The sequence below is a fragment of the Muscardinus avellanarius genome (genome assembly GCF_963383645.1).
Source record: "Muscardinus avellanarius genome assembly, chromosome: 5".
NCBI lineage: Eukaryota > Metazoa > Chordata > Mammalia > Rodentia > Gliridae > Muscardinus > Muscardinus avellanarius.
The window spans coordinates 93303225-93318188 of NC_137790.1; the positions used below are offsets into that span (position 1 = coordinate 93303225).

Here is a 14964-nt window from a genome sequence, read left to right on the forward strand (position 1 = left end):
TTTTGAAATGATTATGTGATTTTTGTCTTTGGTTCTGTTATATGATGAATTACATGTACTGAATTTTGTAAGTTGAACTAGCCCTGCATCCCAGCGATGAACCCTACTTGGTCATGGTGTATGATTTTCTTTATGTGTTTTTGAATGCATGTTGCTAGTATTTTGTTTAGCAGTTTTGCATCCAAATTCATCAAAGATATAGGCCTGTAGTTCTTCTTCCTTGAACTATCTTTGTTTTTTGGTATTAATGTGATGTTGCCTTCATAGAATGTATTTGGAGAATTCCGTTTTATTTCTATTTCACAAAATAGATTGAGGAGTATTGGTATTATTTCTTCTATAAAGGTTTTATAGAATTCACTTGGGAAACCTTCTGTTTCTGGGCTTTTCTTTGATGGTAGGCTCTTTATTGCTGTTTCAGTTTTTTATTGTTATTGGTTGGTTTAAGTGTTCTATATCTTCTTGACTCAGTTTAGGAATGTTGTATTTATCTAGAAAGTTGTCAGTTTCCTCCAGATTTTCCATTTTGTTGGAAATATAGTTTTTCAAAGTAGTTTCTGATAATCCTATGGATTTCTGCGCTGTTAGTAGTATTGTCTCCTCTTTCATCCGTTATCTTCATAATTTGGGTTGATTCTCTCTTTTTCTTAGTTAGGTTAGCTAGTGGTTTGTCGATCTTATTAATTTTTACAAGAAACCAACTTTTGGTTTTGTTGATTTTCTGTATTTTTTTTATTCTCTCCTTTGTTAATTTCTGTTCTGATTTTAATAATTTCCTGCCTTCTACTGGCTTTGGGGTTAGATTGTTCCTGTTTTTCAACGGCTTTGTGGTGTATCATTAGGTTATTTAATGATTTTCCGTTTTTCTTATGTGAGCACTCAATGCTATAAATTTTCCTCTTAATACTGCCTTCAAAGTTTCCCAGAGGTTTTGATATGTCGTGTCTTTATTTTCATTTGTTTCTAGAAATTTTTTTTATTTCACCTCTTACATCTTCTATGACACATTCTTCAATCAGAACTGTGGTGTTCAGCCTCCACATGTTCATGTGGTTTCTTTGGGTCTTTTTATATTTGATTTCTAACTTCATTCCATTATGGTCTGAAAAGACAAATGGAAGTATGTTATATTTTTTGAATTTTCTAGTGCTCATTTTGTGCCCCAGGATGTGATCTATTTTGAAGAAGGTTCTGTGAGCAGCTGAGAAAAATGTGTACTCTGCTGTAGTTGGGTGAAATATTCTATATGTATCCAACAGGTCCATTTGATTAATGATGTTTTTTAGTTCTGAGGCATCTTTACTGACCTTTTGTCTAGATAATCTGTCTAATGGTGTGAGAGGGTTGTTGAAGTCTCCCAGTATTATTGTATTGGGATTTATGTGTGGTTTAATGTCACAGAGTGTTTGTTTTATGAAAGTAGCTGTACCTATATTTGGGACACAAATGTTGATTATTTTTATTTTCTCTTCTTGGATTGTTCCTTTTACCAGTAAAAATTGACCTTCTTTGTCTTTTCTAATTAGCCTTGGCTTGAAATCTAACTTGTCTGATATCATAGTTGCTACTCCTGCTTGCCTTCAAGTTCTATTGGCATGGATTACCTTGCTCCAGCCCTTTAAGTTTGTTTCTATCTTTACTTGTAAGGTGTGTTTCTTGCAAGCAGCTGATAGATGGGTTTTGTATTTTAACCCATTTTGCCACTTCATGTCTTTTTATCAGGGAATTGAAGCCATTTACATTTAGTGTGATTATTGAGAGATGATTTTTATTTTTTTTATTTATTTTTATTTTTTTTTTAACTTTTTTTTAATTTTTAATTGGTGCACTGTATTCATACATCATAGTGGGATACATACTTTTGTAGACATACATGCACACATTGCCCAGTCAGCCCCCACCCGATCCCCACCCCATTCTCTCCCTATCCCTCCCTCCCATGCTTGGCTTAGTGATTGACATCTAGTATTATAGCAATTTATCCAAAATTAAAAATCATAATCTCACATAATAGTTTCATTTGTCTGATACCAAGCTTTTGATGACTTAAAGATAACATTTCAATATTTCTTTTTGCTTTCTTTCTTACCAGAGAATCTATTTTTTCTATTTTTTAGGTGAAACTATCATATATTTATATATTTATTTTTCAGAAAAAAAATCTATCCTAATATGGACTATGGACTCTAGGTACCCACAACGATCTTGAAAAAGAACAAAGCTAGAAGATGTATATTTTCTGATTTCAAGCCATATAAAGCTACAATAATTGAAACAGTGTAGTACTATTCTAAAGGCAGATATATAAACCATTGGAGTTAAATAAAAGCCTAGAGCTAAATTCTTCCCTATATTGTCAAGTTATTTTTGACAAGGTTTCCACAAACATTTGTGGGGGAAATACTAATCTTTTAACTAAATATTGTTGAAAAATAATAATTACATGGAAAAGAATAAAATTGGACCCTTACCTAATCCCATATACAGGTATTAACTCAAAATAGATAAAAGACCTAAATATAAATCTTAAGACTATAAACTTTTAGGAGAAAATCTGGGTCATAAAGCATCACAACATTGAAATTGGCAGTGATTTCTTGGTTATGATTTCAATGGCACAGGCAACAGAAGAGTATACAAACTCCCTAAAAAATAAAAAACATATTGTATATCCAAAGACAATGTAAACAGAGTTAACAGTTACTAATAGAATGGGATAAAGTATTTCCAAATGCTATATCTGAAGGTATATTAATATTCCAACTAGAAATCCTAAAAATTAACAACAATAAAGGCAAACAATACCCTTTAGAGATAGGTAAAAGACTAACATAAATAATGAATCTCCACAGATAACCAATCTTAGTTGTCTGTTGGATGGAAAGTCATGTTTCTCTAGTTCTGATGTGTGTTACCTATTTCTTCTTTGTAGTTAATCTCTTTGAGTATTTTCTCTAGTGCTGGTTTTGAAGACATAAATTCCTTCCGTTTCTGTTTGTCATGGAATCTTCTTATTTCTCCATCTAATTTGATAAAAAGTTTTGCTGGGTAGGAAATTTTTGGCTGGAAGTTGTTTTCTTTCAAAATTGGGAATATGTTACTCCAAGCCCTTCTGGCTCTCATAACTTGGTTTGAGAAGTCTGGAGTGATTCTAATTGGTTTGCCTCTGAATGTCACTTGGCCCTTTGTTTTTGTTGCCTTTAAGATTCTCTGCTTGGCAAAATGACATTGGTCATTTTGACAATTATGTGGCGTGGGGATCCTCTTCTCCGATCCTGTCTAAAGGGAGTTCTATACGTTTCCTGGACCTGCGTATCGACCTCTTGCTCTATGTCTGGAAAATTTTCTGCTATTACTTCCTTGAAGAGATTGTTGATCCCTTTGGTTTCACTTTCTTTTCCCTCCTCTATTCCAATTATTCTTAGATTAGCTCTCTTAAAATGGGCCCATATTTCTTCAATATCAGATTCCTGCTGTCGGATATTTTTTTCTAGATTAGAAACTATGCGTTCATTTTTGGAATGATCATCTTCTAAGAGCGAGATTCTGTTCTCCATGTGTTCTAATCAGTTGTTTGTGCTTTGAATTGAGGCCTTTACTTCATTAATTGCATCCTTTATCTCTTTTTGGCTCTCTCTGAGTTCTTTTCGAAGCACCTTTATTATTTCTACAGTTATTTTCCTGATTTGATCTTCTAGAAATCTCTGATTTTCTGTTTTATCAGGTTCTGATGTTGTGGGGTTGTGAGCATTCATTGCTCCAGTATTATTCCTCTTTCCCATGATTTTGGAAGTTTGTGCCTTCTCAGGGTTCTTCCCTTGGGTCACTATGACTTCACTTAAGGTGCTCTGGAACTTGAGTAAGTAGTATCTCAGACCCCACTACTCCTTTACTGGGTTGTATCACAGAGTCTCTGACCCAGAGAGTCGATAGAGGCTGCTTTAGACTGTGGGGGGTGCCAGGTTGCACGTTCTCCTATGGTGTGATATCACTGCCACCGCCCCTCTCCCACTGGGTCAAGTCCCAGTGAGTACAGTACTGGGATTTCTCCGCTGTGGCCCGCAATTTGACTCACTGTTCTTGAGTACGCAGATGTAGCTGTACTGAATTCGGTGGCAATATGTTGCCACTGCTACGCCCTCGGCTATGGGGCTGGTGTTTTTTTCTTGGTTTTGATTTCCACTCTGAATCCCTGCAGCGTGTGCTGAGCTCAGCCACTGGAAGCTTTAGATGCCCTCTGCGCCGAGAAATCCCGCCTGGCTGTTCCGCAGAGGCTCCCCTCGGCTTGCTGTGGCCGTCCCGTGAATTCGCCGGTGCTGCCGGCAGTATGGCGCTGCTGCCGCGTCCTCAGGCATGAAGCCGCGTCCTCGGGCGTGAGGATCTCCTCTGTGGCTCTGTTCTCAGTCCGCTTTCTCTCTGGAGCCTGGTGATTTTTTTTGTTTCTCTGGTGATGTTGTTTTCTGGCTTTGAAAGGCGCTGATTTTGTAGTAATGGAGATTTGTTGTTAGCGGGGCTCTTAAGCCCCGCTTTTCTCAGTCGCCATCTTCTCGGAAGTCTATCGAGAGATGATTTTTAATTCCTATCATGTTAAGATTTTATTTCAGTTTGAAATACTGTTTGTTTGTTTTTTGCTTAGTTGTCTGTTGGATAAAAGTATTTTTCTCTGGTTCTGGCATGTATTACTATTTTTTTTTTGGAGTTAATCTCTTTGAGTGTTTTCTCTAGCACTGGTTTTGAAGACATAAATTCCTTCAGCTTCTGTTTGTCATGGAAGCTTCTTATTTCTCCATCTAACTTGAAAGATAGTTTTGCTGGGTAGGAAATTTTTGGCTGAAGCTGTTTTCTTTCAGAGTTTGGAATGTGTTACTCCAGGCCATCCTGGCTTTCATGACTTGGTTTGGGAAGTCTGGAGTGATTCTAATTCATTTGCCTCTGAATGTCACTTGGCCTTTTATTTTTGTTGCCTTTAATATTCTCTCTTTAATCCCCACGCTTGGGAGGCTGAGACAGGAGGATCACACAGGTTTGAAGCCAGTCTCAGCTACTTAGTGAGGCTTTCAGCAATTTAGTGAGACCCTGTCTCAAAATAAAATATAAAATAGGTCTGGGAGTATAGCCCGGAGGTAGAAAGCCTCTGGGTTCCACCCCCAGTAACACACACACACACACACACACACACACACACACACAGAAATTCTCTCTTTAGCTTCTACATTGGTCATTTTGATAATTTTGTGGCCTGGGGAACCTTTCTTGGATCTTGTCTAAAAGGAGTTCTGTAAGTTTCTTCAACCTGTGTATCAACTTCTTGCTCTATGTTTGCAAAGTTTTCTGCTATTATTTCTTTGAAAATATTATTGATCCCTTTGGTTTCACCTTCTTTTTCCTCCTCTATTCCGATTATTCTTAGGTTAGCTCTCTTAAAATGGGCCCATATTTCTTCAATGTCAGATTCCTGCTGATTTTTTTAAGTTATAAATTATGCATTCGTTTGTGAAGTGATCGTCTTCTAGGAGCGAGATTCTATTCATGTGGCCTATTCGATTGTTTATAGTTTGAATTGATGCCTTTACTTCAATGATTTCATCCTTTATTTCTTTCAGACTCTCTTTAAATTCTTTTCTAAAATCCTGAATTATTTCTATAGTTTTGTTCCTGATTTGATCTTCTGGAAATCTCTGCATTTCTGTGTTATCAGATCCTGTTGTTGTGGAATTCTGGGAGCTCATTACTCTGTTGTTGTTTCTCTTTCCCATGATTTCAGAAGTTTGTACCTGTTGCTTTTGGTAGATTTTTTTCAGTTTCTAGTTGTCAGCTGGTATATTCAAGGGCAGGTTGTGATCTACAGTGAAGGTTGAGTAAGAGGGAAGAGAGGAAGCAAATGGAATAGGGTAAGTCAGATAGAGTCAAATAGTATGAGTATTTGAGTGTGTTAAAGTAGTATATACTAGAGATTAGAGATAGTATCAGTGTAGTAGAATTCTAGTAACCAATGTATAGTTTCTGGTATAGTGATACAAATTGTATTCAATACAGGACTAGGGAGCAATACAAAGAAGAGAAAAGATAGATGAGAGAGAGGTGAGAGTAGATTTGTATAAGGGAAGAAGCTTGGGAGAGTACTTGGTATGAGGGTTAAAAAAACAACAAAAACAAAGCAAAAGAAAAATCATCAATACAAAACAAAACAAAACAAAAGACCCACAAACCCCTTCCCCCCCAAAAAAAAAATCAAAAAAGCAATCAGGTATACACACACACACACACAAAAAAAAAAGAATAAAAAAACCCAAATAATCTGATCAATGAATTGATGTGACACTACAAACAAATTCAGCAGTCTATCTTCATGTAGATACTGATTGCTACAGTGACCTTTTCCTCTGTGAGTCTGGTTCTCTGAGTCTTTTCAGTCTATGAAGATGGACAATATCAATTGGGTTGGAATTAACATTGAGTGAAGGTCACTCTCCACACTTTCCACAGACTTAAAGCCCAGTTATTTTCCTGCCTCTGTTGGCAGCGTATGCCTCTGAGACTAAACTCGATGTAAGGCTCTCAGTTCTACACAGTTAGGGATGGGTTATTCTGACTTCTTCCTGTTCCCCACAATTGGAATGTCTGTGATATTCCCAACAATCCTGCTTATTGGGTTTAGAATTAAGCATAAGATTCCCCCTGCACTTTCCACTGGTCTGAGCCTGAGTCTGTCTGGGCTTCTGATATGATCAACAGCAGATCCCACTCCTACCTTCTCTAGTTTCTTCTGTTTACCAGGACTTCACTTATTGTGCTCTGAATCTCTGGGGGGTGTGGTTATCTCTGCTGCCACCATTCCTTCCCAGAGTTATATCGCAAAGTCTCAGACCAAGTGAGTTTGTTGCAGCTGCGCCAGACTCTGAGGTCACTGGGCTGGGAGCTTTCCTTCAGGGAACTGCGATTAGGGTATAATAATTTCTGCCACCCCTATTCCTGCACTGCCTTGAACCACAAGAACTCAGACCCAGAGAGTTTATCAAAGCTGGTTGAGTCCCTGTGGATGCAATGCTGGGATTTCTCCTGTAGGGACTACCATTTCACTTAAGATTGTAGTGGTGCTCTGCTGGTGCTTTTTCTGGAGCTTTCATGGGTGTGGTCAACTCACTGGCTTGCTGGAAATATGGCATCACTGCCACACCCTCGACTGTAAGGCTGGCATATCTCTCTTCTGGTTTGAGCTCTGCCCAAACCAGAATCCCTGGAGATTGTGATGGGCTTGGCAGCTGAAACGTTTAGATAATCTTTGTGCTGAATGAACTGCTGAATTACATCCACTTGGACTGCATCTGGTCGCTTCAGCTCCTTTCCTTTTCCTCCCTGGAGTCTGATTCTGTTAGGCAAGGTGGTGTTGGCACAGTGGCCCCCGCCATGGTGGGCTGCTTTCTTTTTTGCTTCTCAGGTTATTCTAGTCTTCCTTTTTTCTGTCTTTTGTATTTATAGCTTTTATTTCTCTATTGATAGTAGTTTCTGACTCTGTAAGGCATTATTTTTGCCACTATGGAGATCAAGTGTCAGGGGTGCTGATAAAAGCTGCTTTACTCCGTCGCCATCTTCCTCCCCTGACCGAGCCCATATTTCTTTAATATCCAATTCATGCTAATTTTTTCTTTCTAAATATATGCTATGTGTTCATTTTTGGAGTGATCATCTTCTTAGAGCAAGATTCTATTCTCCATGTGGTCTAATCTATTGTTTATAGTTTTTATTGACTCTTCACTTCAATGATTGCATTTTTTATTTCTTTTCTCTTTTTTGTGGTACTGGGGATGTTACCAGGGGCATTCTCCCTCCCAGCTATACCCCCCAAGCCCTATTTTTTAATTTTTAATTTTGTAACAGGGTCTCATTGAGTTTCAAAGGGCCTCACTAAGTAGCTGAGGCTATCCACAAACTGCAATCTTCCTGTCTCAGCCTCCTAAATGCTGGGATTAGAGGATTTTCCATCATGCCTTGCATCTTTTATTTCTTTCAGACTCTCTCTAAATTCTTTTTGGAAACCTTGTATAATTTTTACTGTTAAATTTCTGATATGTCCTTCTGGCAATCTCTGCCATTCTGTATTGTCAGGTTCTGTCACTTTGGGTTTGTGGGAGCTTATTGCTTTCTTTTTATTTCTTCTCCTGATCAGAAGTTTGTATATGTTGCTTTTGTAGATGTCAGCTGATATAAATACAAGGATATGTTGTGTTGTATTCAACAGTGAAGGTTGAGTAAGGAGAAAAGTGAACTCATAAATGCAGGAATAGGGTAAAGCCACAGATAGGATGGAATAGAATGAGGGTATGCATTTGGTAAGGTAGTATATAGTGATATTAGAGATAATATGTAGTAGAAGCTAGTAACCAATGTAGAGTAGTATAGTGGTATAAAGTTAGATGTAATACAAGAAAAAGAGAAGAAAAAAGGATGGAGAGAAAAAAGTTGGTATGTACAATATAAAATGTTTGTGAAAGGGGTGGGGAAGAGAGCAAACAAGCACACACACACACACAATAAAAAAACAACAACCAAACAAAACAACAACACCGTAATGCAACCCTACAAATATATGAATACTCAGCCGACTCGGTCTTTGTAGTCTCTCTCTGCAGATACTGAATGTCACTGGCACCTTTCCTGCTGCAATCCTGGTTCTTTGAGTCTCTCTCAGTTTGTGCAGATGGCCAGTATCAGTGGGACTGGATCTAGTGTTAAGCTTAGGTCTCCCTCCATGTTTTCCACCAATATGGAGCCTGAGTCTCTCTGAACCTCACTATATCCAAAAGCAGAGTCCACTCCCACCTTTGCCAATTGAACTATAAAGTCTCTGACCCTGCAAGTTTATTGCTGGATGTGCAAGTCCATATGTCTGTGTTGTGAAGTCTTTCACAGGGATGTGAAATGCTTTAAGGTTCACTTAAAGCATTGTTGAGTGCTGCTCTGGGTCTCTGGAGGACATGGTGAGCTTACTACCACTGCTGCAAGTTGTAGCCGGTGTTTGTACAGGAGAAACTGACAGCTTACAATTCTGTTTGGCAGCAGCCACTTACTTTGTTTCAAATTGTTGGCTTTTTTCCTGTGGGTCTCTGGCAGTCTAGCGTGATAAGGCAAGATGACACCCATGGCCACAGCCTTTGGAGGCAGGGTATTTTTCTGCTTTTTGATCTTCCTTTTAGCTTTTTTTTCTGCCACTTTTCACTTGTGTTCATAAATTTACTATGTTGTTTTCTTTCTTTTGTCAGAATGCTGTTTTCACAGCAATAGAAATTGAGTGTCAGCAGAACTAATATGTGCTGCTTCCCTCAGTTGCCATGTTCCCAGAAGTCCTTTATTTGTTATTATTGAGTTTGAATTTTTCTATTTTTCCCAGACTTCTTTGGTGGACATTGGTTCTTGCTGCTGTAATAATCTTCCATGAGTGCATCTATTTTTTGTTTGTTTGTTTTTGCGGGCTTGGGGCTGTAATCCAGAGACATTTTACCTCCGAACTATACCCCTTGCCCAATTTTTTATTTATTTTGAAACAGGGTCTTACTGAGTTGTGATGGCCCTCACTAAGTAGCTGAGGCTATCCGTGAACCGTGATCCTCTGGTCTCAGCCTCCCGAATGCTGGGGTTACAAGCATGAGCCACCACACCTGGCTTATTTTTTATGTTAATTTCCTACCATCATTTTTCCATTTGTCCATGAGTTCATGAAAAAAATCTTATTCCCAGAGTTATTATGCCTTTTTAAAATATTTTCTATTTCAGAAAGGAGGAAAGATATATTTTTTCTTAGTCTGATATCTTAAGTTGAAGGCTAGTGAGTCATTCATGGTCACATGAAGGATGAGTAAATGTTTTCCAATGAAACAATAGTTACAATAAAAATAATAAAAACTGTAACTTCTGCTACTAAATAAATTTAGCCATCAGTTTTTTATAAGGGCAAGAAAACTGGTAGGTTGAACATATTCTTTCATTATGGTTGGATGTCTTACTTTCATGAGGTTTTAGCAGCAAATGCATTATTCTCCATATTATTATGCACATATTAGTATTTCTAGTATTATTATAAAATAAGTTCTAAAATTAGCTCAGCTCATGAAATATAAATTTGTTGAAATAAAATAAAAAAGCAACTAACAATTGAAGATTCTGAATCTAAATGTCTGGAGACAATACCCCATGAGCTTTTTGTAGTTCCACATACCTGACAAAGGACAAACATACTGACTGCCATGTTCTGTCTTTTTAAAGATCTTTGCATAACAAACAGCCTCAGAAAGCAAAAGTCATATCACCTTCCTGAGAACCATTAGAAAATATTTGTGTTGCCCAAACTGGAGGTTCCTCAGCTGACATAAACATATTGTGTTTGTATAGCATCCACCTGAGCCCCATGGGACAGGAGTTTCGAGGGAGGGGAAAAGCAAGGGGAAGCAGTCAAACAAGAAGTTCATATAGCTTCCATTCCATGAGTAAAAATGTCCTTTGCTTCTGCTACAAAAATCTTAGGTCTTCTGACTGGATCCATGAAAGCATGGCTTGCTAACTTGCTAGCCTTCAAGTAGGTAAATACTGAGATCCTTCACACCGAATTATTGACTTAAAAAGTGAGAACACAGTTAACCTGCTTTAGTTAAATAGTAATACAAATCCAAATGTCTTCAATAAGAGCGCATGATAATCTTAGGGTAGTTTTGATTTACATCTCTCTGATTGCTAATGATTTTGAACATTTTTTCATATATTTATTAGTCATATGTATTCTTTTATAAAATTTCTATCCAATTCACTTGTACATTTTTGATTGGGTTATTTTTTGGCAGTGAGTTTTTTAAGTTTTCTGTGTATTCTAGATATTAGTCCTTTATCAGAGAAGTAGCTGGCAAAGATCTCTAATTCTCTTGGCTCTCTCTTGAGGCTCTTTATCAGTTATTTTGCTGCACAGAAGCTCTTCAGTATAATTCAATTCTATGTATTAGTTCTTGTTTGCATTTCTTCTGCCTTTGGTGTCTTGTTGACAATTTTTTTTACCTGTGCCTATATGTTGGAGTGTTGATCCTATACCCTCTTCAAGTAACTGCAAAGTTTCTAGGCTAATTTTTTAGGTTTTTGATCCATCTTGATTTGACTCTTGTGCAGGGTGAGAAAGTAGGATTTATTTCCATTTTTCTGCATATGGATAACCAGTTTTGCCAATACCATTTGTTGAATAGGCTATCTTCTTTCCAGTATAGGTTTTTGGCCCCTTTGTCAAAAATCAACTGGGTGTGTGTGGATTTGTTTCTGAATCTTTTATTCTTCTCTGTTGGTCTATGTGTCTATTTTTGTGCCAATACCATGTTGTTTTTATTACTATGTCTCTGTAGTATAGCTTGGAGTAGGGTATCGTGATGCCTCCTGCAATAAGAATCACTTATTGCTGAGAACTACTTTGGCTATTCTAGATTTTTTTGTTGTTCCAAATGAACTTAAGGACTGATTTATCTGTATCTGTGAAGAATGACAAGAATGACCATGGTATTTTAATGAGGATTGCATTGAATATGTATAATACTTTTAAAAAGATGGCCATTTTGATGACATTTATTCTGCTATCCAAGAGCATAAGAGATCCTTCCATCTTCTAAGATCTTCAATTTCTTTCTTTAGTGTTTTGTAGTTTTCCTTGTAGAGAGAGATCTTTTTCTTCCTGGTTAGATATATTCCTAAGTATTTTATGCTTTTGAGGTTATTGTGAATGGAAATATTTTCTAGATTTCTTTTTCAGAGGATTTATGGTTAGAATGGCAATTATTAAAAACACAAACAATAATAAATGCTGGTGAGGATATGGAGAAGTAGGAACTCTGATACATTGTTGGTGTGATTGAAAATTTGCACAATCACATTGCAAAATAGTGTGGAGGATTCTTAGAAGAATGAGAGTGAACTGACTCTGACCCAGCTATTCCATTCCTGGGTATCTACCCAAAATAATCAAAACTCAACTACCATAGTAATGAATACATATCTAGCTGCACAAATCATAATTGCCAATCTGTGAAACCACCTGTGATATCTATCAACAGATGAATAGATTACAAACATATGAGATATATACACAATGGAATTTTGCTCATTCATAAAAAGCAAAAGTTTGTCATTTGCAAGGGAAATGAATGAAACTTGAGAATATTATGCTAAGTGAGATTAGTCAGTCAAAAAAAGTGAAAGGTTAGATGTCCTCCCTCTCATGCTGAATCTGGGAGAAATTGAAACACAGAAGTTTTTTAGACATAGGAGGAGAAACCTTAGTGGAGTGAAAGAAGGGACCTGAGGGAAATAAGGAGGGAGAGGAAGACTTAAAGAGGAAAGCACTTCAATAGACATGATGTACATACACAAACTTATTGGAGCCAGCCCAAACTGTGCTGAAGTGGTTGGTGTGGGTGGGGGAGTAGGTGGGAAGTGGGGGGTCCTCAATGAGTACTGTGTATATTTATGCCTCTATCACCCTGAACTTCATCAAGATGTAGAATTACAATGTACCAATAAAAAATAGAGCACTTGATAGTTCTTTATTTTTTCTCTTTATATTAGTGCTGAGTTTCATGATCGGCTAAGTAAAATTGACAAGCTGAAAAATAGATATGAAATTCTTACTGTTGTCATGCTGCCTCCTGAAGGAGAAGAGGAGAAAACACAAGCCTATTATGTAATAAAGGTAATCATAACTAATTTGCAATTGTGATAGCATGATATATCATGTCTTTATTAACTCATTTGTGGTAATCCTTAAGAGCCAAAAATAGAAAATGTCTTCCATGAAATATGGCAACTATATTATTTACTTATTGCCCCTAACTATTGTACTTAGTAAGAACCAACACAGTGATTGTTATATGGAATTGCTGAAGCACTAACAGTTCTATAAAACTCCAGTCCATGAGGTCAAGGCACTGCCTGCTGGGTTCCCAAGCCTACTGCTGACTCACTCCCAAGTCCTTCCTCTTTGAGTTCTGGTCATTCTACTTGACCATTCCTTGTCTATTTCTTTTGGCTCTCATTTCTGTAGTATCATTTTTCTTATTTAGACATACTCATAAGACATATTATCATTCCAGGTGCTTTCCACATATTTTTGACTTGTTCACACCTCAAGGTTTGATTTCACTATAAACACCCTCTCCAATGCCAAATCGTGGACCTTGTCATTTTCTGGAGCTATACACCACCTCTGCATATTAAGCTCCAGTTGATCACTGCAGTTCTGCTTAGCACTAGTCCAGAGAGAAAGAGGGCTGTTCCCTCCCCTCATACCATACAAGAGACAGACAGATTAGGTGAAGCTTCTTTCTTTCTGTTTGAGAGTTATCTGCCATCCCATAGTTACCTTTACTGAAGAATTCATGAGAAAATCCAGAAGCAATCAGTACTTTCCAAGTACTGTTAAATTCATCTTTCCCGTGTAGAAAATACCTTGAACAGGTGTGATTTTATTTATAGAAAGGTATGATAAATTACTCAAAACACTTCAAAAAAGGAAGGAAAGTGATAACTTTGACTCACTTTTTCTACCACATGTGGACAGAAGTGGGAGGTTGGAGGGAACATCCACAAGGACCATCCTTTGAAGGTTTGAATCTCCAAATTCTGAATGTTCCCAATGAGAGATTCAGTCCTTCAGAGGATGGTCTTTGTGGATGCTTGCTCCAGCTTCTATCTCCTTAAGACCCCCAGTTTTCTTCCAGAGCCCTTCTCAAGTTTGTCCTTCACACATACACTGAGTGTGGCATGTTTGCAACTGCACCTGTGGAGAGTCTGCCTTACCTATGGAAAAGCAGCCCTAAATCTTAAACCTTTCTTATAACCCCAAACTTCTACCTAATATTAACAAAACATTTCTCCTCTCAGGTTTAAAAAGATTACATAGGGTAAGAGGTGGGCTCTCATTTTTTAGATGTTGGGAGTATGGTATATCTTGCGATTTCAATAAAGTTTGTCTACCAACAGAGCTGTGATGGGTTACTTATGTATGCTGGTGTTGAGAATGCCTTTGTCCATATCCTATTTTTTTGCCATTGCCTAATTAGGTGATATTGAATATTCTATTTAGCCACCAGGGGCCTTTTTCCTCACTTGCAAAATGAGGATGACAATATTATCTTTCCTAGGAAAGTAAATGAGAAAATATATGCAAAGCCCATAGGACAGTGTCTGGCACAAAGTGAACCCTCAATAAATATTAGGTATCATCATTGTTATTGCACTGATGCTGCTTACTAGTCTAATTAAGAAGACAAGCAAGCTTTACATGAGTAAGAATATTCTTCTGTCCACAGTGAAAGATGTGGATAAATATTATATAGTGAGCATATTAGATGGATTAAGGCAATCAGTTGGTTCCTTCATTAGTAAGCTGGCACATATTCATTTTATATTCATATGAGAATAATTTTTAACCTTTGAAAATAATATATTAGCACTTCTACTGCTAGGAAAAACTTAAGCTTGATAATTAGAAGTTAACTTTTGTTTTTTACAGTGTTTCTGATTTTGAGTGTGGTAGATTTAGTATTTAAATTTAGTCAGCTCAAAATCATTTCCCTTCCTTATCCTTCTTACAATTCTTCACAAAAGGATCTTTCTGGATGGATACATATATATCTTATATATCATACAATTCTGGATAAGAGGAATTTGGTTTCAGTGCTAACAACTTTTCTGCATGTTGTAAATCAGAGGTCAGCAAAGTAGACCCTAACCATATGCTGCCCACTGCTTGTTTTGTAAATTAGTACTGTAAGACATAATACATAAACTTATTTATGTATTGTCTTTGGTGTTTTCATGCTACAATGGCAGGTAGGTAGTTTCAACATAGACTGAATGGTCCATAATATCTTAAATATTTTATAACTGGTCCTTTGAATAAAAAGGTTATTGATCCTCTTATTAATAAGTTTCTTAGGGCTG

At 37.1% G+C, this 14964-nt stretch overlaps 1 protein-coding gene across 1 annotated transcript in view; it reads left to right on the forward strand.

The window, feature by feature from the left end:
* CCDC39 (coiled-coil domain 39 molecular ruler complex subunit) overlaps positions 1-14964 on the forward strand; it is a gene marked incomplete at both ends in the record, with an annotated part of 87979 nt that overhangs the window by 66367 nt on the left and 6648 nt on the right. The window contains one exon of the mRNA XM_080696881.1: positions 12589-12712. Within this exon, the coding sequence (XP_080553007.1) occupies positions 12589-12712 (124 nt within the window). The remainder of the gene's footprint in view (positions 1-12588; positions 12713-14964) is intronic.